The 25,910-nt window shown below is 34.7% G+C and overlaps 1 protein-coding gene across 5 annotated transcripts in view; it reads right to left on the bottom strand.

The window, feature by feature from the left end:
- The window catches only part of arhgap17b (Rho GTPase activating protein 17b), a 68,877-nt gene that overhangs the window by 8,951 nt on the left and 34,016 nt on the right, over nucleotides 1–25,910 (bottom strand). For 4 of the 5 annotated variants that reach the window (XM_042504247.2, XM_088069487.1, XM_042504248.2 and 1 more), the window contains exons 16-17: nucleotides 1,537–1,675; nucleotides 434–706 (exon numbers count right to left, since the gene is read on the bottom strand). In XM_042504247.2, the coding sequence (XP_042360181.2) occupies nucleotides 434–706; nucleotides 1,537–1,675 (412 nt within the window). The remainder of the gene's footprint in view (nucleotides 1–433; nucleotides 707–1,536; nucleotides 1,676–25,910) is intronic. The other variant, XM_042504250.2, reaches the window with a different exon arrangement.

Genomic DNA, 25,910 nt, shown 5'->3' with positions numbered 1-25,910 from the left:
TGCAAAATCAGTTTGTTCAGGAGTTCAGTACTGTGTTACATGCAAAATCAGACATCGCCACGAATAAGTCGAACACTCAGAAACACTAACAGGCAGGCAACAAGGAGGGGGAGTAGATCTTTAAAATTTGAACTAGTCAATCATCACAACAAGCAGGAGGGAGGTTAAGAGTTATCTGTAATCAAAGCATTGCATGATTTCTGTTGCATTACATTCATAATTTGTTAAAATGAAAACAAATTTAAAAGATGTGGACATTATAAACTTTGTTTTTCTTTTGTTTCTCTATTTTAGGACTTCCGACATGGGAAATGAAAACTTAAAGATGAATCAAACACACAACAAACACAAAGGGCGGGTGAGCTCCGGATTGACTGATTGGCTGCGAGCAGGCGGTGGAGTATTGTTGCGACCTCAGCTCGCTCCTCCTTACCTGCTCTCCTCTGCGCTGAGCTGGGTTACAACCTGAGGTTGCACTGTGGCTACCTGGACCCCACCACCCAGACCACCACCAACACCACCACCACCAGGCTGCTCAGCCTCTGTAGCCGGGGACGAGAGCTGCGGCTGGGGCTCAGGATGGGCAGGACCCCCGGCTTCCAGAGGGGGCATTGGGGGTTGGAAGGTGGGTGAGGTTAGCTGCGGCTGCTTTCTATTTACAGCGCTGGCTCTACGTGGAGTGGGCTCCGGCTGTTTGTTAACAGTGCTAGGGAAGGGGGGAGAGGGGAGAGAGTTCAGGAGGACAGACCACACGCCATCGGACAGAGTGAAAGAGCAAGAGACCGAGAGAGACTGAAAAACAGCAAGAGCAGAGACAGACAGAGAGAAATGGTGCAGGAGACAGAAAGAGACGCCACTTCCTGAGTTCAATGAAACCAGTTCAGAAGGAGGAACCCAAAAGGGACATAAAACCACATGACAGTGACCTTTTAAATAGAACAACTTCGAACTGCAACATCTCTGCAGGGACAGAAGAGACAGATGCCACACCATACAAAAACAAAATGCAACAGAGGAAGCCCACACAAAACATAAAACCAGCAACCTACAGTGTGACCTAAGCTTTAATTTGGAAACAAAGGAGATAACACAAAAGTACACAAGAGCAACACACGAGAATTATAGTTCTAGACAAAATGTTGTCCCAATGAGATGGAAATCATGTTCAAAGCGGTTTGTGTTTGTCTAAAAGAGAACTGCTTTTTCATCATGTTCTGTACCAATCTTGAGGAAAACATAACCGACTTAGCTTGTGCTAAAAGCAAAAATGTTCTGCTAAAATCACAAAATAACATTATTCTCTTCTTTTACTTATCAGTATCTGGATTCATGGGAGCTACATTGGACTGCGGCACAGCTTTGAAGTCTGGACTGGGCAGATCTTCAGTGGGTGTTTCTGTGACTGTGATGGACTCGTTGGCCACTACATAGAGGGCCGACACGACCGGACCCCGCGACTCCTGCCTGCTCAGTGTCTTGGGACGGGACGGAAGGGTGAGGGGCAGGCTGAGGCTGAGGTTGGGGCGAGGCAGGTACCTGTCTTTACGGGGGGTGTGACTGTCCCCGTCCTGCCCCACCAGGCTGCCGGGGCGTTTCCTATCCAGGCCAGGTTCGGGATCTGGGGTGGCGGGGTGGGTGGGCATGGCAAACATGCCCGACACGTTGAAGTCCACCTCTAGAAGAAGAGAGAAGCAAACAGAAAAGAGATGATGAAAATAACAACAGTGGTAAGAATGATCTCTAATTCCATGATCAAACATATCTCATACAACATCAAAATTTAATTATAATGTCATAGTATGCTACATGAATGAAAAACAAAATATCGTAGTATAGAATATCATAAAATATAATCATAAATGTATGAAAAATATGGTATACGATGGCATGAAAAAAGAAACATTTTCAAAAAAAAAAATCATAGTATGTTATGACAAAAAATGTTAAATTCGAATTAAAAAAAAAACACCATAGTGAAGTATGTCATTAAATTGTGGGGAAAAAAATTCATAGTGTAGTTTGTCAAAAAAACTCTTATCATTTGTCAAATAAAGACCATATAGTATTTAAAAAAGATTGGATAAGAATGTCAGAGTATAAAAAGTCTTTTATTTATAAAAACAGGTAAAAAAAAAAAAAAAAAGTGTTTTAAATGTCATAGCATGTAGGGTCATGTTTTAGTAAACTTTTTTGAATAAAAACTAAGAACTGTCCAGAAACCCAAAAAATAGCATGTTGCCAGAAACATGCACATGCAAAACACAAAACAGCCAGAAACCCCATAAATTAGTAGGTCGAAAAAATGACAAAAAAAGCAAGGCTATAGTATGGCAAAAATGTCAAAATATGACAAGTCCAAAAAACAGCTGAAAACCACTTAGAATAGCACGTAGAGTTATATTATAGTGTACAGTGTTGAAAAAACACCAAAAAAGTGGCCAGAAACCCAAAAAATAGCATGTCGAAAAATTGACCAAAGAAGCAAGGCTATACTATGGCAAAAATGTCAAAATATGACAAGTCCAAAAAACAGCTGAAAACCACTTAGAATAGCACGTAGAGTCATATTATACTATACAGCATTGAAAAAACATCCACAAACTGGCCAGAAACCCAAAAATAGCATGTCGAAAAATTGACCAAAGAAGCAATGCTATACTATGGCAAAAATGTCAAAATATGACATGTCCAAAAAACAGCTGAAAACCACTTAGAATAGCACGTAGAGTTATATTATAGTGTACAGTGTTGAAAAAACAACAAAAAAGTGGCCAGAAACCCAAAAAATAGCATGTCGAAAAATTGACCAAAGAAGCAAGGCTATAGTATGGCAAAAATGTCAAAATATGAAAAGTCCAAAAAACAGCTGAAAACCACTTCGAATAGAACGCAGAGTTATATTATAGTGTGCAGTGTTGAAAAAACAACAAAAAAGTGGCCAGAAACCCAAAAAATAGCATGTCGGAAAAATTGACCAAAGAAGCAAAGCTATACTATGGCAAAAATGTCAAAATATGACATGTCCAAAAAACAGCTGAAAACCACTTAGAATAGCACGTAGAGTTATATTATAGTGTACAGTGTTGAAAAAACAACAAAAAAGTGGCCAGAAACCCAAAAAATAGCATGTCGAAAAATTGACCAAAGAAGCAAGGCTATAGTATGGCAAAAATGTCAAAATATGACATGTCCAAAACATTGTTGAAAACTACTTAGAATAGCATGTAGAGTCGTATTTTAGTATACAATATTGCAAAAACACCAAAAAACTGTCCAGAAACCCAAAAAATAGCATGTCGAAAAATTGACCAAAGAAGCAAGGCTATACTATGGCAAAAATGTCAAAATATGACAAGTCCAAAAAACAGCTGAAAACCACTTAGAATAGCACGTAGAGTCATATTATACTATACAGTATTGAAAAAACATCCACAAACTGGCCAGAAACCCAAAAATAGCATGTCGAAAAATTGACCAAAGAAGCAATGCTATACTATGGCAAAAATGTCAAAATATGACATGTCCAAAAAACAGCTGAAAACCACTTAGAATAGCACGTAGAGTTATATTATAGTGTACAGTGTTGAAAAAACACCAAAAAAGTGGCCAGAAACCCAAAAAATAGCATGTCGAAAAATTGACCAAAGAAGCAAGGCTATAGTATGGCAAAAATGTCAAAATATGAAAAGTCCAAAAAACAGCTGAAAACCACTTAGAATAGAACGCAGAGTTATATTATAGTGTGCAGTGTTGAAAAAACAACAAAAAAGTGGCCAGAAACCCAAAAAATAGCATGTCGGAAAAATTGACCAAAGAAGCAAAGCTATACTATGGCAAAAATGTCAAAATATGAAAAGTCCAAAAAACAGCTGAAAACCACTTAGAATAGCACGTAGAGTTATATTATAGTGTACAGTGTTGAAAAAACAACAAAAAAGTGGCCAGAAACCCAAAAAATAGCATGTCGAAAAATTGACCAAAGAAGCAAGGCTATAGTATGGCAAAAATGTCAAAATATGACATGTCCAAAACATTGTTGAAAACTACTGAGAATAGCATGTAGAGTCGTGTTTTAGTATACAATATTGCAAAAACACCAAAAAACTGTCCAGAAACCCAAAAAATAGCATGTAGAAAAATTGAACGAAAGAAGCAAGGCTATAGTGTGGCAAAAATGTCAAAATATGAAAAGTCCAAAAAACAGCTGAAAACCACTTAGAATAGAACGCAGAGTCATATTATACTATACAGCACTGAAAAAACACCAAAAAAACTGGCCAGAAACCCAAAAAATAGCATGTCGAAAAATTGACCAAAGAAGCAAGGCTATAGTATGGCAAAAATGTCAAAATATGACAAGTCCAAAAAACAGCTGAAAACCACTTAGAATAGCACGTAGAGTTATATTATAGTGTACAGTGTTGAAAAAACATCCACAAACTGGCCAGAAACCCAAAAAATAGCATGTCGAAAAATTGACCAAAGAAGCAAGGCTATAGTATGGCAAAAATGTCAAAATATGACATGTCCAAAAAACTGTTGAAAATCACTTAGAATAGCACGTAGAGTTATATTATAGTGTACAGTGTTGAAAAAACACCAAAAAAGTGGCCAGAAACCCAAAAAATAGCATGTCGAAAAATTGACCAAAAAAGCAAGGCTATAGTATGGCAAAATGTCAAAATATGACAAGTCCAAAAAAAAGCTGAAAACCAATTAGAATAGCACGTAGAGTTATATTATAGTGTACAGTGTTGAAAAAACACCAAAAAAGTGGCCAGAAACCCAAAAAATAGCATGTCGAAAAATTGACCAAAAAAGCAAGGCTATAGTATGGCAAAATGTCAAAATATGACAAGTCCAAAAAAAAGCTGAAAACCAATTAGAATAGCACGTAGAGTTATATTATAGTGTACAGTGTTGAAAAAACACCAAAAAAGTGGCCAGAAACCCAAAAATAGCATGTCGAAAAATTGACCAAAGAAGCAATGCTATACTATGGCAAAAATGTCAAAATATGACATGTCCAAAAAACAGCTGAAAACCACTTAGAATAGCACGTAGAGTTATATTATAGTGTACAGTGTTGAAAAAACACCAAAAAAGTGGCCAGAAACCCAAAAAATAGCATGTCGAAAAATTGACCAAAGAAGCAAGGCTATAGTATGGCAAAAATGTCAAAATATGAAAAGTCCAAAAAACAGCTGAAAACCACTTAGAATAGAACGCAGAGTTATATTATAGTGTGCAGTGTTGAAAAAACAACAAAAAAGTGGCCAGAAACCCAAAAAATAGCATGTCGGAAAAATTGACCAAAGAAGCAAAGCTATACTATGGCAAAAATGTCAAAATATGAAAAGTCCAAAAAACAGCTGAAAACCACTTAGAATAGCACTTAGAGTTATATTATAGTGTACAGTGTTGAAAAAACAACAAAAAAGTGGCCAGAAACCCAAAAAATAGCATGTCGGAAAAATTGACCAAAGAAGCAAAGCTATACTATGGCAAAAATGTCAAAATATGAAAAGTCCAAAAAACAGCTGAAAACCACTTAGAATAGCACTTAGAGTTATATTATAGTGTACAGTGTTGAAAAAACAACAAAAAAGTGGCCAGAAACCCAAAAAATAGCATGTCGAAAAATTGACCAAAGAAGCAGGGCTATAGTATGGCAAAAATGTCAAAATATGACATGTCCAAAACATTGTTGAAAACTACTTAGAATAGCATGTAGAGTCGTGTTTTAGTATACAATATTGCAAAAACACCAAAAAACTGTCCAGAAACCCAAAAAATAGCATGTAGAAAAATTGAACGAAAGAAGCAAGGCTATAGTGTGGCAAAAATGTCAAAATATGAAAAGTCCAAAAAACAGCTGAAAACCACTTAGAATAGAACGCAGAGTCATATTATACTATACAGCACTGAAAAAACACCAAAAAAACTGGCCAGAAACCCAAAAAATAGCATGTCGAAAAATTGACCAAAGAAGCAAGGCTATACTATGGCAAAAATGTCAAAATATGACAAGTCCAAAAAACAGCTGAAAATCACTTAGAATAGCACGTAGAGTTATATTATAGTGTACAGTGTTGAAAAAACATCCAAAAACAGCCAGAAACCCCATAAATTAGTAGCTTGGCAAGGCTATAGTATGACAAAAATGTCAAAATATGACATGTCCAAAAAACAGCTGAAAACCACTTAGAATATCACGTAGTTATATTGTAGTGTACAGTGTTGAAAAAACATCCACAAACTGGCCAGAAACCAAAAAATAGCATGTCGAAAAATTGACCAAAGAAGCAAGGCTATACTATGGCAAAAATGTCAAAATATGACAAGTCCAAAAAACAGCTGAAAACCACTTTGAATAGCACGTAGAGTCATATTATACTATACAGTATTGAAAAAACATCCACAAGCTGGCCAGAAACCCAAAAAATAGCATGTCGAAAAATTGACCAAAGAAGCAAGGCTATAGTATGGCAAAAATGTCAAAATATGACAAGTCCAAAAAACGGCTGAAAACCACTTAGAATAGCACGTAGAGTCATATTATACTATACAGTATTGAAAAAACACCAAAAAAGTGGCCAGAAACCCAAAAAATAGCATGTCGAAAAATTGACCAAAGAAGCAAGGCTATACTATGGCAAAAATGTCAAAATATGACAAGTCCAAAAAATAGCTGAAAACCACTTAGAATAGCACGTAGAGTCATATTATACTATACAGTATTGAAAAAACATCCACAAGCTGGCCAGAAACCCAAAAAATAGCATGTCAAAAAATTGACCAAAGAAGCAAGGCTATAGTATGGCAAAAATGTCAAAATATGACATGTCCAAAAAACAGCTGAAAACCACTTAGAATAGCACGTAGAGTTATATTATAGTGTACAGTGTTGAAAAAACAACAAAAAAGTGGCCAGAAACCCAAAAAATAGCATGTCGAAAAATTGACCAAAGAAGCAAGGCTATAGTATGGCAAAAATGTCAAAATATGACAAGTCCAAAAAACAGCTGAAAACCACTTAGAATAGCACGTAGAGTCATATTATACTATACAGTATTGAAAAAACATCCACAAACTGGCCAGAAACCAAAAAAATAGCATGTTGAAAAATTGACCAAAGAAGAAAGGCTATACTATGGCAAAAATGTCAAAATGTGAGAAGTCCAAAAAACAGCTGAAAACCACTTAGAATAGCACATAGAGTCATACTATACTATACAGTATTGAAAAAACATCCACAAACTGCCCAGAAACCCAAAAAATAGCATGTCGAAAAATTGACCAAAGAAGCAAGGCTATAGTATGGCAAAAATGTCAAAATATGACATGTCCAAAAAACAGCTGAAAACCACTTAGAATAGCACGTAGAGTCATATTATACTATACAGTATTGAAAAAACATCCACAAACTGGCCAGAAACCCAAAAAATAGCATGTCGAAAAATTGACCAAAGAAGCAAGGCTATACTATGGCAAAAATGTCAAAATATGACATGTCCAAAAAACAGCTGAAAACCACTTAGAATAGCACGTAGAGTTATGTTATTGTGTACAGTGTTGAAAAAAGACCAAAAAGTGGCCAGAAACCCAAAAAATAGCATGTCGGAAAAATTGACCAAAGAAGCAAGGCTATACTATGGCAAAAATGTCAAAATATGACAAGTCCAAAAAACAGCTGAAACCCACTTAGAATAGCACGTAGAGTCATATTATACTATACAGTATTGAAAAAACATCCACAAACTGGCCAGAAACCCAAAAAATAGCATGTCGAAAAATTGACCAAAGAAGCAAGGCTATAGTATGGCAAAAATGTCAAAATATGACATGTCCAAAAAATAGCTGAAAACCACTTAGAATAGCACATAGAGTTATATTATTGTGTACAGTGTTGAAAAAAGACCAAAAAGTGGCCAGAAACCCAAAAAATAGCATGTCGGAAAAATTGACCAAAGAAGCAAGGCTATAGTATGGCAAAAATGTCAAAATATGACAAGTCCAAAAAACAGCTGAAAACCACTTAGAATAGCACGTAGAGTCATATTATACTATATAGTATTGAAAAAACATCCACAAACTGGCCAGAAACCCAAAAAATAGCATGTCGAAAAAATGACCAAAGAAGCAAGGCTATAGTATGGCAAAAATGTCAAAATATGACAAGTCCAAAAAACAGCTGAAAACCACTTAGAATAGCAGGTAGAGTCATATTATACTATACAGTATTGAAAAAACATCCACAAACTGGCCAGAAACCCAAAAAATAGCATGTCGAAAAATTGACCAAAGAAGCAAGGCTATAGTATGGCAAAAATGTCAAAATATGACATGTCCAAAAAATAGCTGAAAACCACTTAGAATAGCACATAGAGTTATATTATTGTGTACAGTGTTGAAAAAACACCAAAAAGTGGCCAGAAACCCAAAAAATAGCATGTCGGAAAAATTGACCAAAGAAGCAAGGCTATACTATGGCAAAAATGTCAAAATATGACATGTCCAAAAAATAGCTGAAAACCACTTAGAATAGCACATAGAGTTATATTATTGTGTACAGTGTTGAAAAAACACCAAAAAGTGGCCAGAAACCCAAAAAATAGCATGTCGGAAAAATTGACCAAAGAAGCAAGGCTATAGTATGGCAAAAATGTCAAAATATGACAAGTCCAAAAAACAGCTGAAACCCACTTAGAATAGCACGTAGAGTCATATTATACTATACAGTATTGAAAAAACATCCACAAACTGGCCAGAAACCAAAAAAATAGCATGTCGAAAAATTGACCAAAGAAGCAAGGCTATACTATGGCAAAAATGTCAAAATATGACAAGTCCAAAAAACAGCTGAAAACCACTTAGAATAGCACATAGAGTCATATTATACTATACAGTATTGAAAAAACATCCACAAACTGGCCAGAAACCCAAAAAATAGCATGTCGAAAAATTGACCAAAGAAGCAAGGCTATAGTATGGCAAAAATGTCAAAATATGACAAGTCCAAAAAACAGCTGAAAACCACTTAGAATAGCACGTAGAGTCATATTATACTATATAGTATTGAAAAAACATCCACAAACTGGCCAGAAACCCAAAAAATAGCATGTCGAAAAAATGACCAAAGAAGCAAGGCTATAGTATGGCAAAAATGTCAAAATATGACAAGTCCAAAAAACAGCTGAAAACCACTTAGAATAGCACATAGAGTCATATTATACTATACAGTACTGAAAAAACATCCACAAACTGGCCAGAAACCCAAAAAATAGCATGTCGAAAAATTGACCAAAGAAGCAAGGCTATAGTATGGCAAAAATGTCAAAATATGACAATTCCAAAAAACAGCTGAAAACCACTTAGAATAGCACATAGAGTCATATAATACTATACAGTACTGAAAAAACATCCACAAACTGGCCAGAAACCCAAAAAATAGCATGTTGAAAAATTGACCAAAGAAGCAAGGCTATAGTATGGCAAACATGTCAAAATATGACATGTCCAAAAAATAGCTGAAAACCACTTAGAATAGCACATAGAGTTATATTATTGTGTACAGTGTTGAAAAAACACCAAAAAGTGGCCAGAAACCCAAAAAATAGCATGTCGGAAAAATTGACCAAAGAAGCAAGGCTATACTATGGCAAAAATGTCAAAATATGACAAGTCCAAAAAACAGCTGAAAACCACTTAGAATAGCACATAGAGTCATATTATACTATACAGTACTGAAAAAACATCCACAAACTGGCCAAAAACCCAAAAAATAGCATGTCGAAAAATTGACCAAAGAAGCAAGGCTATAGTATGGCAAAAATGTCAAAATATGACAAGTCCAAAAAACAGCTGAAAACCACTTAGAATAGCATGTAGAGTCATATAATACTATACAGTACTGAAAAAACATCCACAAACTGCCCAGAAACCCAAAAAATAGCATGTCGAAAAATTGACCAAAGAAGCAAGGCTATACTATGGCAAAAATGTCAAAATATGACAAGTCCAAAAAACAGCTGAAACCCACTTAGAATAGCACGTAGAGTCATATTATACTATACAGTATTGAAAAAACACCAAAAAGTGGCCAGAAACCCAAAAAATAGCATGTCGAAAAATTGACCAAAGAAGCAAGGCTATACTATGGCAAAAATGTCAAAATATGACAAGTCCAAAAAACAGCTGAAAACCACTTAGAATAGCACGTAGAGTCATATTATACTATACAGTATTGAAAAAACATCCACAAACTGGCCAGAAACCCAAAAAATAGCATGTCGAAAAATTGACCAAAGAAGCAAGGCTATAGTATGGCAAAAATGTCAAAATATGACATGTCCAAAAAATAGCTGAAAACCACTTAGAATAGCACATAGAGTTATATTATTGTGTACAGTGTTGAAAAAAGACCAAAAAGTGGCCAGAAACCCAAAAAATAGCATGTCGGAAAAATTGACCAAAGAAGCAAGGCTATACTATGGCAAAAATGTCAAAATATGACAAGTCCAAAAAACAGCTGAAAACCACTTCGAATAGCACATAGAGTCATATTATACTATACAGTATTGAAAAAACATCCACAAACTGGCCAGAAACCCAAAAAATAGCATGTCGAAAAATTGACCAAAGAAGCAAGGCTATACTATGGCAAAAATGTCAAAATATGACATGTCCAAAAAATAGCTGAAAACCACTTAGAATAGCACATAGAGTTATATTATTGTGTACAGTGTTGAAAAAACACCAAAAAGTGGCCAGAAACCCAAAAAATAGCATGTCGGAAAAATTGACCAAAGAAGCAAGGCTATACTATGGCAAAAATGTCAAAATATGACAAGTCCAAAAAACAGCTGAAAACCACTTCGAATAGCACATAGAGTCATATTATACTATACAGTATTGAAAAAACATCCACAAACTGGCCAGAAACCAAAAAATAGCATGTCGAAAAATTGACCAAAGAAGCAAGGCTATACTATGGCAAAAATGTCAAAATATGACAAGTCCAAAAAACAGCTGAAAACCACTTAGAATAGCACATAGAGTCATATTATACTATATAGTATTGAAAAAACATCCACAAACTGGCCAGAAACCCAAAAAATAGCATGTCGAAAAAATGACCAAAGAAGCAAGGCTATAGTATGGCAAAAATGTCAAAATATGACAAGTCCAAAAAACAGCTGAAAACCACTTAGAATAGCAGGTAGAGTCATATTATACTATACAGTATTGAAAAACATCCACAAACTGGCCAGAAAACCAAAAATAGCATGTCGAAAAATTGACCAAAGAAGCAAGGCTATAGTATGGCAAAAATGTCAAAATATGACAAGTCCAAAAACAGCTGAAAACCACTTAGAATAGCACGTAGAGTCATATTATACTATACAGTATTGAAAAAACATCCACAAACTGGCCAGAAACCCAAAAAATAGCATGTCGAAAAATTGACCAAAGAAGCAAGGCTATAGTATGGCAAAAATGTCAAAATATGACAAGTCCAAAAAACAGCTGAAAACCACTTAGAATAGCACGTAGAGTCATATTATACTATACAGTATTGAAAAAACATCCACAAACTGGCCAGAAACCCAAAAAATAGCATGTCGAAAAATTGACCAAAGAAGCAAGGCTATAGTATGGCAAAAATGTCAAAATATGACAAGTCCAAAAAACAGCTGAAAACCACTTAGAATAGCACGTAGAGTCATATTATACTATACAGTATTGAAAAAACATCCACAAACTGGCCAGAAACCCAAAAAATAGCATGTCGAAAAAATGACCAAAGAAGCAAGGCTATAGTATGGCAAAAATGTCAAAATATGACAAGTCCAAAAAACAGCTGAAAACCACTTAGAATAGCACGTAGAGTCATATTATACTATACAGTATTGAAAAACATCCACAAACTGGCCAGAAACCCAAAAAATAGCATGTCGAAAAATTGACCAAAGAAGCAAGGCTATAGTATGGCAAAAATGTCAAAATATGACAAGTCCAAAAAACAGCTGAAAACCACTTAGAATAGCACAGAGTCATATTATACTATACAGTATTGAAAAAACATCCACAAACTGGCCAGAAACCCAAAAAATAGCATGTCGAAAAATTGACCAAAGAAGCAAGGCTATAGTATGGCAAAAATGTCAAAATATGACAAGTCCAAAAAACAGCTGAAAACCACTTAGAATAGCACATAGAGTCATATTATACTATACAGTATTGAAAAACATCCACAAACTGGCCAGAAACCCAAAAAATAGCATGTCGAAAAATTGACCAAAGAAGCAAGGCTATAGTATGGCAAAAATGTCAAAATATGACAAGTCCAAAAAACAGCTGAAAACCACTTAGAATAGCAGGTAGAGTCATATTATACTATACAGTATTGAAAGAACATCCACAAACTGGCCAGAAACCCAAAAAATAGCATGTCGAAAAATTGACCAAAGAAGCAAGGCTATAGTATGGCAAAAATGTCAAAATATGACATGTCCAAAAAACTGTTGAAAACCACTTAGAATAGAACGAGAGTCATATTATACTATACAGTATTGAAAAACACCAAAAACTGTCCAGAAACCCAAAAAATAGCATGTCGAAAAATTGACCAAAGAACCAATGCTATAGTATGGCAAAAATGTCAAAATATGACAAGTCCAAAAAACAGCTGAAAACCACTTAGAATAGCACAGAGTCATATTATACTATACAGTAGTGAAAAAACATCCATAAACTGGCCAGAAACCCAAAAAATAGCATGTCGAAAAATTGACCAAAGAAGCAAGGCTATAGTATGGCAAAAATGTCAAAATATGACAAGTCCAAAAAACAGCTGAAAACCACTTAGAATAGCAGGTAGAGTCATATTATACTATACAGTATTGAAAGAACATCCACAAACTGGCCAGAAACCCAAAAAATAGCATGTCGAAAAATTGACCAAAGAAGCAAGGCTATACTATGGCAAAAATGTCAAAATATGACAAGTCCAAAAAACAGCTGAAAACCACTTAGAATAGCACGTAGAGTCATATTATACTATACAGTATTGAAAAAACATCCACAAACTGGCCAGAAACCCAAAAAATACATGTCTAAAAATTTGACCAAAGAAGCAAGGCTATAGTATGGCAAAAATGTCAAAATATGACATGTCCAAAAAATAGCTGAAAACCACTTATAATAGCACGTAGAGTCATATTATACTATACAGTATTGAAAAAACATCCACAAACTGGCCAGAAACCCAAAAAATAGCATGTCGAAAAATTGACCAAAGAAGCAAGGCTATAGGATGGCAAAAATGTCAAAATATGACAAGTCCAAAAACAGCTGAAAACCACTTAGAATAGCACGTAGAGTCATATTATACTATACAGTATTGAAAAAACATCCACAAACTGGCCAGAAACCCAAAAAATAGCATGTCGAAAAATTGACCAAAGAAGCAAGGCTATACTATGGCAAAAATGTCAAAATATGACAAGTCCAAAAAACAGCTGAAAACCACTTAGAATAGCACATAGAGTCATATTATACTATACAGTATTGAAAAAACATCCACAAACTGGCCAGAAACCCAAAAAATAGCACGTCGAAAAATTGACCAAAGAAGCAAGGCTATAGTATGGCAAAAATGTCAAAATATGACATGTCCAAAAAACTGTTGAAAACCACTTAGAATAGAACGCAGAGTCATATTATACTATACAGTATTGAAAAAACACCAAAAAACTGTCCAGAAACCCAAAAATAGCATGTCGAAAATTGACCAAAGAAGCAAGGCTATACTATGGCAAAAATGTCAAAATATGACAAGTCCAAAAAACAGCTGAAAACCACTTAGAATAGCACGTAGAGTCATATTATACTATACAGTATTGAAAAAACATCCACAAACTGGCCAGAAACCCAAAAAATAGCATGTCGAAAAATTGACCAAAGAAGCAAGGCTATAGTATGGCAAAATGTCAAAATATGACAAGTCCAAAAAACAGCTGAAAACCACTTAGAATAGCAGGTAGAGTCATATTATACTATACAGTATTGAAAAAACATCCACAAACTGGCCAGAAACCCAAAAAATAGCATGTCGAAAAATTGACCAAAGAAGCAAGGCTATACTATGGCAAAAATGTCAAAATATGACAAGTCCAAAAAACAGCTGAAAACCACTTAGAATAGCACGTAGAGTCATATTATACTATACAGTATTGAAAGAACATCCACAAACTGGCCAGAAACCCAAAAAATAGCATGTCGAAAAATTGACCAAAGAAGCAAGGCTATACTATGGCAAAAATGTCAAAATATGACAAGTCCAAAAAACAGCTGAAAACCACTTAGAATAGCACGTAGAGTCATATTATACTATACAGTATTGAAAAAACATCCACAAACTGGCCAGAAACCCAAAAAATAGCATGTCGAAAAATTGACCAAAGAAGCAAGGCTATAGTATGGCAAAAATGTCAAAATATGACAAGTCAAAAAAAACAGCTGAAACCCACTTAGAATAGCACGTAGAGTCATATTATACTATACAGTATTGAAAAAACATCCACAAACTGGCCAGAAACCCAAAAAATAGCATGTCGAAAAATTGACCAAAGAAGCAAGGCTATAGTATGGCAAAATGTCAAAATATGACAAGTCCAAAAACAGCTGAAAACCACTTAGAATAGCACGTAGAGTCATATTATACTATACAGTATTGAAAAAACATCCACAAACTGGCCAGAAACCCAAAAAATAGCATGTCGAAAAAATGACCAAAGAAGCAAGGCTATAGTATGGCAAAAATGTCAAAATATGACAAGTCCAAAAAACAGCTGAAAACCACTTAGAATAGCACGTAGAGTCATATTATACTATACAGTATTGAAAAAACACCAAAAAAGTGGCCATAAACCCAAAAAATAGCATGTCGAAAAATTGACCAAAGAAGCAAGGCTATAGTATGGCAAAAATGTCAAAATATGACAAGTCCAAAAAACAGCTGAAACCCACTTAGAATAGCACGTAGAGTCATATTATACTATACAGTATTGAAAAAACATCCACAAACTGGCCAGAAACCCAAAAAATAGCATGTCGAAAAATTGACCAAAGAAGCAAGGCTATAGTATGGCAAAAATGTCAAAATATGACAAGTCCAAAAAACAGCTGAAAACCACTTAGAATAGCACGTAGAGTCATATTATACTATACAGTATTGAAAAACATCCACAAACTGGCCAGAAACCCAAAAAATAGCATGTCGAAAAATTGACCAAAGAAGCAAGGCTATAGTATGGCAAAATGTCAAAATATGACAAGTCCAAAAACAGCTGAAAACCACCTAGAATAGCAGGTAGAGTCATATTATACTATACAGTATTGAAAGAACATCCACAAACTGGCCAGAAACCCAAAAAATAGCATGTCGAAAAATTGACCAAAGAAGCAAGGCTATAGTATGGCAAAAATGTCAAAATATGACATGTCCAAAAAACTGTTGAAAACCACTTAGAATAGAACGCAGAGTCATATTATACTATACAGCATTGAAAAAACACCAAAAAACTGTCCAGAAACCCAAAAAATAGCATGTCGAAAAATTGACCAAAGAAGCAAGGCTATAGTATGGCAAAAACGTCAAAATATGACATGTCCAAAAAACTGTTGAAAACCACTTAGAATCGAACGCAGAGTCATATTATACTATACAGCATTGAAAAAACACCAAAAAAACTGTCCAGAAACCCAAAAAATAGCATGTCGAAAAAATTGACCAAAGAAGCAAGGCTATAGTATGGCAAAATGTCAAAATATGACAAGTCCAAAAAACAGCTGAAAACCACTTAGAATAGCACGTAGAGTCATATTATACTATACAGTACTGAAAAAACATCCATAAACTGGCCAGAAACCCAAAAAATAGCATGTCGAAAAATTGACCAAAGAAGCAAGGCTATAGTATGGCAAAAATGTCAAAATATGACAAGTCCAAAAAACAGCTGAAACCCACTTAGAATAGCACGTAGAGTCATATTATACTATACAGTATTGAAAAAACACCAAAAAGTGGCCAGAAACCCAAAAAATAGCATGTCGAAAAATTGACCAAAGAAGCAAGGCTATACTATGGCAAAAATGTCAAAATATGACAAGTCCAAAAAACAGCTGAAAACCACTTAGAATAGCACGTAGAGTCATATTATACTATACAGTATTGAAAAAACATCCACAAACTGGCCAGAAACCCAAAAAATAGCATGTCGAAAAATTGACCAAAGAAGCAAGGCTATAGTATGGCAAAAATGTCAAAATATGACATGTCCAAAAAATAGCTGAAAACCACTTAGAATAGCACATAGAGTTATATTATTGTGTACAGTGTTGAAAAAAGACCAAAAAGTGGCCAGAAACCCAAAAAATACCAAGCCGAAAAAATTGACCAAAGAAGCAAGGCTATACTATGGCAAAAATGTCAAAATATGACAAGTCCAAAAAACAGCTGAAAACCACTTCGAATAGCACATAGAGTCATATTATACTATACAGTATTGAAAAAACATCCACAAACTGGCCAGAAACCCAAAAAATAGCATGTCGAAAAATTGACCAAAGAAGCAAGGCTATACTATGGCAAAAATGTCAAAATATGACATGTCCAAAAAATAGCTGAAAACCACTTAGAATAGCACGTAGAGTTATATTATTGTGTACAGTGTTGAAAAAACACCAAAAAAGTGGCCAGAAACCCAAAAAATAGCATGTCGGAAAAATTGACCAAAGAAGCAAGGCTATAGTATGGCAAAAATGTCAAAATATGACAAGTCCAAAAAACAGCTGAAAACCACTTAGAATAGCACATAGAGTCATATTATACTATACAGTATTGAAAAAACATCCACAAACTGGCCAGAAACCAAAAAAATAGCATGTCGAAAAATTGACCAAAGAAGCAAGGCTATACTATGGCAAAAATGTCAAAATATGACAAGTCCAAAAAACAGCTGAAAACCACTTAGAATAGCACATAGAGTCATATTATACTATATAGTATTGAAAAAACATCCACAAACTGGCCAGAAACCCAAAAAATAGCATGTCCGAAAAAATGACCAAAGAAGCAAGGCTATAGTATGGCAAAAATGTCAAAATATGACAAGTCCAAAAAACAGCTGAAAACCACTTAGAATAGCAGGTAGAGTCATATTATACTATACAGTATTGAAAAAACATCCACAAACTGGCCAGAAACCCAAAAAATAGCATGTCGAAAAATTGACCAAAGAAGCAAGGCTATAGTATGGCAAAAATGTCAAAATATGACAAGTCCAAAAAACAGCTGAAAACCACTTAGAATAGCACGTAGAGTCATATTATACTATACAGTATTGAAAAAACATCCACAAACTGGCCAGAAACCCAAAAAATAGCATGTCGAAAAATTGACCAAAGAAGCAAGGCTATAGTATGGCAAAAATGTCAAAATATGACAAGTCCAAAAAAACAGCTGAAAACCACTTAGAATAGCACGTAGAGTCATATTATACTATACAGTATTGAAAAAACATCCACAAACTGGCCAGAAACCCAAAAAATAGCATGTCGAAAAATTGACCAAAGAAGCAAGGCTATAGTATGGCAAAAATGTCAAAATATGACAAGTCCAAAAAACAGCTGAAAACCACTTAGAATAGCACAGAGACATATTATACGATACAGTATTGAAAAACATCCACAAACTGGCCAGAAACCCAAAAAATAGCATGTCGAAAAATTTGACCAAAGAAGCAAGGCTATAGTATGGCAAAAATGTCAAAATATGACAAGTCCAAAAAACAGCTGAAAACCACTTAGAATAGCACGTAGAGTCATATTATACTATACAGTATTGAAAAAACATCCACAAACTGGCCAGAAACCCAAAAAATAGCATGTCGAAAAATTGACCAAAGAAGCAAGGCTATAGTATGGCAAAAATGTCAAAATATGACAAGTCCAAAAAACAGCTGAAAACCACTTAGAATAGCACGTAGAGTCATATTATACTATACAGTATTGAAAAAACATCCACAAACTGGCCAGAAACCCAAAAAATAGCATGTCGAAAAATTGACCAAAGAAGCAAGGCTATAGTATGGCAAAAATGTCAAAATATGACAAGTCCAAAAAACAGCTGAAAACCACTTAGAATAGCACATAGAGTCATATTATACTATACAGTATTGAAAAAACATCCACAAACTGGCCAGAAACCCAAAAAATAGCATGTCGAAAAATTGACCAAAGAAGCAAGGCTATAGTATGGCAAAAATGTCAAAATATGACAAGTCCAAAAAACAGCTGAAAACCACTTAGAATAGCAGGTAGAGTCATATTATACTATACAGTATTGAAAGAACATCCACAAACTGGCCAGAAACCCAAAAAATAGCATGTCGAAAAATTGACCAAAGAAGCAAGGCTATAGTATGGCAAAAATGTCAAAATATGACATGTCCAAAAAACTGTTGAAAACCACTTAGAATAGAACGCAGAGTCATATTATACTATACAGTATTGAAAAAACACCAAAAAACTGTCCAGAAACCCAAAAAATAGCATGTCGAAAAATTGACCAAAGAAGCAAGGCTATAGTATGGCAAAAATGTCAAAATATGACAAGTCCAAAAAACAGCTGAAAACCACTTAGAATAGCACGTAGAGTCATATTATACTATACAGTAGTGAAAAAACATCCATAAACTGGCCAGAAACCCAAAAAATAGCATGTCGAAAAATTGACCAAAGAAGCAAGGCTATAGTATGGCAAAAATGTCAAAATATGACAAGTCCAAAAAACAGCTGAAAACCACTTAGAATAGCAGGTAGAGTCATATTATACTATACAGTATTGAAAGAACATCCACAAACTGGCCAGAAACCCAAAAAATAGCATGTCGAAAAATTGACCAAAGAAGCAAGGCTATACTATGGCAAAAATGTCAAAATATGACAAGTCCAAAAAACAGCTGAAAACCACTTAGAATAGCACGTAGAGTCATATTATACTATACAGTATTGAAAAAACATCCACAAACTGGCCAGAAACCCAAAAAATAGCATGTCGAAAAATTGACCAAAGAAGCAAGGCTATACTATGGCAAAAATGTCAAAATATGACAAGTCCAAAAAACAGCTGAAAACCACTTAGAATAGCACGTAGAGTCATATTATACTATACAGTATTGAAAAAACATCCACAAACTGGCCAGAAACCCAAAAAATAGCATGTCGAAAAATTGACCAAAGAAGCAAGGCTATAGGATGGCAAAAATGTCAAAATATGACAAGTCCAAAAACAGGTGAAAACCACTTAGAATAGCACATAGAGTCATATTATACTATACAGTATTGAAAAAACATCCACAAACTGGCCAGAAACCCAAAAAATAGCATGTCGAAAAATTGACCAAAGAAGCAAGGCTATACTATGGCAAAAATGTCAAAATATGACAAGTCCAAAAAACAGCTGAAAACCACTTAGAATAGCACATAGAGTCATATTATACTATACAGTATTGAAAAAACATCCACAAACTGGCCAGAAACCCAAAAAATAGCATGTCGAAAAATTGACCAAAGAAGCAAGGCTATAGTATGGCAAAAATGTCAAAATATGACAAGTCCAAAAACAGCTGAAAACCACTTAGAATAGCACGTGAGTCATATTATACTATACAGCACTGAAAAAACACCAAAAAAACTGGCCAGAAACCCAAAAAATAGCATGTCGAAAAATTTGACCAAAGAAGCAAGGCTATAGTATGGCAAAAATGTCAAAATATGACAAGTCCAAAAACAGCTGAAAACCACTTAGAATAGCACGAGAGTCATATTATACTATACAGTATTGAAAAAACATCCACAAACTGGCCAGAAACCCAAAAAATAGCATGTCGAAAAATTGACCAAAGAAGCAAGGCTATAGGATGGCAAAAATGTCAAAATATGACAAGTCCAAAAAACAGCTGAAAACCACTTAGAATAGCACGTGAGAGTCATATTATACTATACAGTATTGAAAAACATCCACAAACTGGCCAGAAACCCAAAAAATAGCATGTCGAAAAATTGACCAAAGAAGCAAGGCTATACTATGGCAAAAATGTCAAAATATGACAAGTCCAAAAAACAGCTGAAAACCACTTAGAATAGCACATAGAGTCATATTATACTATACAGTATTGAAAAAACATCCACAAACTGGCCAGAAACCCAAAAAATAGCATGTCGAAAAATTGACCAAAGAAGCAAGGCTATAGTATGGCAAAAACGTCAAAATATGACATGTCCAAAAAACTGTTGAAAACCACTTAGAATCGAACGCAGAGTCATATTATACTATACAGCATTGAAAAAACACCAAAAAACTGTCCAGAAACCCAAAAAATAGCATGTCGAAAAATTGACCAAAGAAGCAAGGCTATACTATGGCAAAAATGTCAAAATATGACAAGTCCAAATAACACCTGAAAACCACTTATAATAGCAGATAGAGTCATATTATACTAGACAGTATTGAAAAAACATCCACAAACTGGCCAGAAACCCAAAAAATAGCATGTCGAAAAATTGACCAAAGAAGCAAGGCTATAGTATGGCAAAATGTCAAAATATGACAAGTCCAAAAAACAGCTGAAAACCACTTAGAATAGCAGGTAGAGTCATATTATACTATACAGTATTGAAAAACATCCACAAACTGGCCAGAAACCCAAAAAATAGCATGTTGAAAAATTGACCAAAGAAGCAAGGCTATACTATGGCAAAAATGTCAAAATATGAAAAGTCCAAAAAACAGCTGAAAACCACTTAGAATAGAATGCAGAGTCATATTATACTATACAGTATTGAAAGAACATCCACAAACTGGCCAGAAACCCAAAAATAGCATGTCGAAAAATTGACCAAAGAAGCAAGGCTATACTATGGCAAAATGTCAAAATATGACAAGTCCAAAAAACAGCTGAAAACCACTTAGAATAGCACGAGAGTCATATTATACTATACAGTACTGAAAAACATCCACAAACTGGCCAGAAACCCAAAAAATAGCATGTCGAAAAATTGACCAAAGAAGCAAGGCTATAGTATGGCAAAATGTCAAAATATGACAAGTCCAAAAACAGCTGAAAACCACTTAGAATAGCACGTAGAGTCATATTATACTATACAGTATTGAAAAACATCCACAAACTGGCCAGAAACCCAAAAATAGCATGTCGAAAAATTGACCAAAGAAGCAAGGCTATAGTATGGCAAAATGTCAAAATATGACAAGTCCAAAAACAGCTGAAAACCACTTAGAATAGCACGTAGAGTCATATTATACTATACAGTATTGAAAAACATCCACAAACTGGCCAGAAACCCAAAAATAGCATGTCGAAAAATTGACCAAAGAAGCAAGGCTATAGTATGGCAAAAATGTCAAAATATGACAAGTCCAAAAAACAGCTAAAAACCACGGAGAATAGAACGTAGAGTCATATTATACTATACAGTATTGAAAAAACATCCACAAGCTGGCCAGAAACCCAAAAAATAGCATGTCGAAAAATTGACCAAAGAAGCAAGGCTATAGTATGGCAAAAATGTCAAAATATGACAAGTCCAAAAAACAGCTGAAAACCACTTAGAATAGCACGTAGAGTCATATTATACTATACAGTATTGAAAAAACATCCACAAACTGGCCAGAAACCCAAAAATAGCATGTCGAAAAATTGACCAAAGAAGCAAGGCTATAGTATGGCAAAAATGTCAAAATATGACAAGTCCAAAAAACAGCTGAAAACCACTTAGAAAAGCACATAGAGTCATATTATACTATACAGTATTGAAAAAACATCCACAAACTGGCCAGAAACCCAAAAAATAGCATGTCGAAAAATTGACCAAAGAAGCAAGGCTATAGTATGGCAAAAATGTCAAAATATGACAAGTCCAAAAAACAGCTGAAAACCACTTAGAATAGCAGGTAGAGTCATATTATACTATACAGTATTGAAAGAACATCCACAAACTGGCCAGAAACCCAAAAAATAGCATGTCGAAAAATTGACCAAAGAAGCAAGGCTATAGTATCGCAAAATGTCAAAATATGACATGTCCAAAAAACACCTGAAAACCACTTAGAATAGAACACAGAGTCATATTATACTATACAGTATTGAAAAAACACCAAAAAACTGTCCAGAAACCCAAAAAATAGCACGTCGAAAAATTGACCAAAGAAGCAAGGCTATAGTATGGCAAAAATGTCAAAATATGACATGTCCAAAAAACTGTTGAAAACCACTTAGAATAGAACGCAGAGTCATATTATACTATACAGTATTGAAAAAACACCAAAAAACTGTCCAGAAACCCAAAAAATAGCATGTCGAAAAATTGACCAAAGAAGCAAGGCTATAGTATGGCAAAATGTCAAAATATGACAAGTCCAAAAAACAGCTGAAAACCACTTAGAATAGCACGTAGAGTCATATTATACTATACAGTACTGAAAAAACATCCATAAACTGGCCAGAAACCCAAAAAATAGCATGTCGAAAAATTGACCAAAGAAGCAAGGCTATAGTATGGCAAAAATGTCAAAATATGACAAGTCCAAAAAACAGCTGAAAACCACTTAGAATAGCAGGTAGAGTCATATTATACTATACAGTATTGAAAGAACATCCACAAACTGGCCAGAAACCCAAAAAATAGCATGTCGAAAAATTGACCAAAGAAGCAAGGCTATAGTATGGCAAAAATGTCAAAATATGACAAGTCCAAAAACAGCTGAAAACCACTTAGAATAGCACGTAGAGTCATATTATACTATACAGTATTGAAAAAACATCCACAAACTGGCCAGAAACCCAAAAAATAGCATGTCGAAAAATTGACCAAAGAAGCAAGGCTATACTATGGCAAAAATGTCAAAATATGACAAGTCCAAAAAACAGCTGAAAACCACTTAGAATAGCACGAGAGTCATATTATACTATACAGTATTGAAAGAACATCCACAAACTGGCCAGAAACCCAAAAATAGCATGTCGAAAAATTGACCAAAGAAGCAAGGCTATACTATGGCAAAAATGTCAAAATATGACAAGTCCAAAAAACAGCTGAAAACCACTTAGAATAGCATATAGAGTCATATTATACGATACAGTATTGAAAAAACATCCACAAACTGGCCAGAAACCCAAAAAATAGCACGTCAAAAAATTGACCAAAGAAGCAAGGCTATAGTATGGCAAAAATGTCAAAATATGACATGTCCAAAAACTGCTGAAAACCACTTAGAATAGAACGCAGAGTCATATTATACTATACAGTATTGAAAAAACACCAAAAAACTGTCCAGAAACCCAAAAAATAGCATGTCGAAAAATTGACCAAAGAAGCAAGGCTATAGTATGGCAAAAATGTCAAAATATGACAAGTCCAAAAAACAGCTGAAAACCACTTAGAATAGCACGTAGAGTCATATTATACTATACAGTACTGAAAAAACATCCATAAACTGGCCAGAAACCCAAAAAATAGCATGTCGAAAAATTGACCAAAGAAGCAAGGCTATAGTATGGCAAAAATGTCAAAATATGACAAGTCCAAAAAACAGCTGAAAACCACTTAGAATAGCAGGTAGAGTCATATTATACTATACAGTATTGAAAGAACATCCACAAACTGGCCAGAAACCCAAAAAATAGCATGTCGAAAAATTGACCAAAGAAGCAAGGCTATAGTATGGCAAAAATGTCAAAATATGACAAGTCCAAAAAACAGCTGAAAACCACTTAGAATAGCACGTAGAGTCATATTATACTATACAGTATTGAAAAAACATCCACAAACTGGCCAGAAACCCAAAAATAGCATGTCGAAAAATTGACCAAAGAAGCAAGGCTATACTATGGCAAAATGTCAAAATATGACAAGTCCAAAAACAGCTGAAAACCACTTAGAATAGCACGAGAGTCATATTATACTATACAGTATTGAAAGAACATCCACAAACTGGCCAGAAACCCAAAAAATAGCATGTCGAAAAATTGACCAAAGAAGCAAGGCTATAGTATGGCAAAAATGTCAAAATATGACAAGTCCAAAAAACAGCTGAAAACCACTTAGAATAGCACGTAGAGTCATATTATACTATACAGTATTGAAAAAACATCCACAAACTGGCCAGAAACCCAAAAAATAGCACGTCAAAAAATTGACCAAAGAAGCAAGGCTATAGTATGGCAAAAATGTCAAAATATGACATGTCCAAAAAACTGTTGAAAACCACTTAGAATAGAACGCAGAGTCATATTATACTATACAGTATTGAAAAAACACCAAAAAACTGTCCAGAAACCCAAAAAATAGCATGTCGAAAAATTGACCAAAGAAGCAAGGCTATAGTATGGCAAAAATGTCAAAATATGACAAGTCCAAAAAACAGCTGAAAACCACTTAGAATAGCACGTAGAGTCATATTATACTATACAGTAGTGAAAAAACATCCATAAACTGGCCAGAAACCCAAAAAATAGCATGTCGAAAAATTGACCAAAGAAGCAAGGCTATAGTATGGCAAAAATGTCAAAATATGACAAGTCCAAAAAACAGCTGAAAACCACTTAGAATAGCAGGTAGAGTCATATTATACTATACAGTATTGAAAGAACATCCACAAACTGGCCAGAAACCCAAAAAATAGCATGTCGAAAAATTGACCAAAGAAGCAAGGCTATAGTATGGCAAAAATGTCAAAATATGACAAGTCCAAAAAACAGCTGAAAACCACTTAGAATAGAACGCAGAGTCATATTATACTATACAGTATTGAAAAAACATCCACAAACTGGCCAGAAACCCAAAAAATAGCATGTCGAAAAATTGACCAAAGAAGCAAGGCTATAGTATGGCAAAAATGTCAAAATATGACAAGTCCAAAAAACAGCTGAAAACCACTTAGAATAGCACGTAGAGTCATATTATACTATACAGTATTGAAAAAACATCCACAAACTGGCCAGAAACCCAAAAAATAGCATGTCGAAAAATTGACCAAAGAAGCAAGGCTATAGTATGGCAAAAATGTCAAAATATGACAAGTCCAAAAAACAGCTGAAACCCACTTAGAATAGCACGTAGAGTCATATTATACTATACAGTATTGAAAAAACATCCACAAACTGGCCAGAAACCCAAAAAATAGCACGTCAAAAAATTGACCAAAGAAGCAAGGCTATAGTATGGCAAAAATGTCAAAATATGACATGTCCAAAAAACTGTTGAAAACCACTTAGAATAGAACGCAGAGTCATATTATACTATACAGCATTGAAAAAACATCCACAAACTGTCCAGAAACCCAAAAAATAGCATGTCGAAAAATTGACCAAAGAAGCAAGGCTATACTATGGCAAAAATGTCAAAATATGACAAGTCCAAAAAACAGCTGAAAACCACTTAGAATAGCACGTAGAGTCATATTATACTATACAGTAGTGAAAAAAACATCCATAAACTGGCCAGAAACCCAAAAAATAGCATGTCGAAAAATTGACCAAAGAAGCAAGGCTATAGTATGGCAAAAATGTCAAAATATGACATGTCCAAAAAATAGCTGAAAACCACTTAGAATAGCACGTAGAGTTATATTATTGTGTACAGTATTGAAAAAACATCCACAAACTGGCCAGAAACCCAAAAAATAGCATGTCAAAAAAATGACCAAAGAAGCAAGGCTATAGTATGGCGAAAATGTCAAAATATGACAAGTCCAAAAACAGCTGAAAACCACTTAGAATAGCAGGTAGAGTCATATTATACTATACAGTATTGAAAAACATCCA

This window comes from Plectropomus leopardus, chromosome 18, assembly GCF_026936395.1.
Source record: "Plectropomus leopardus strain MGB_pleo_1.0 chromosome 18, ASM2693639v1, whole genome shotgun sequence".
Classification (NCBI taxonomy): Eukaryota; Metazoa; Chordata; class Actinopteri; order Perciformes; family Serranidae; genus Plectropomus; species Plectropomus leopardus.
This window is presented reverse-complemented; position numbering and strand designations above follow the sequence as displayed.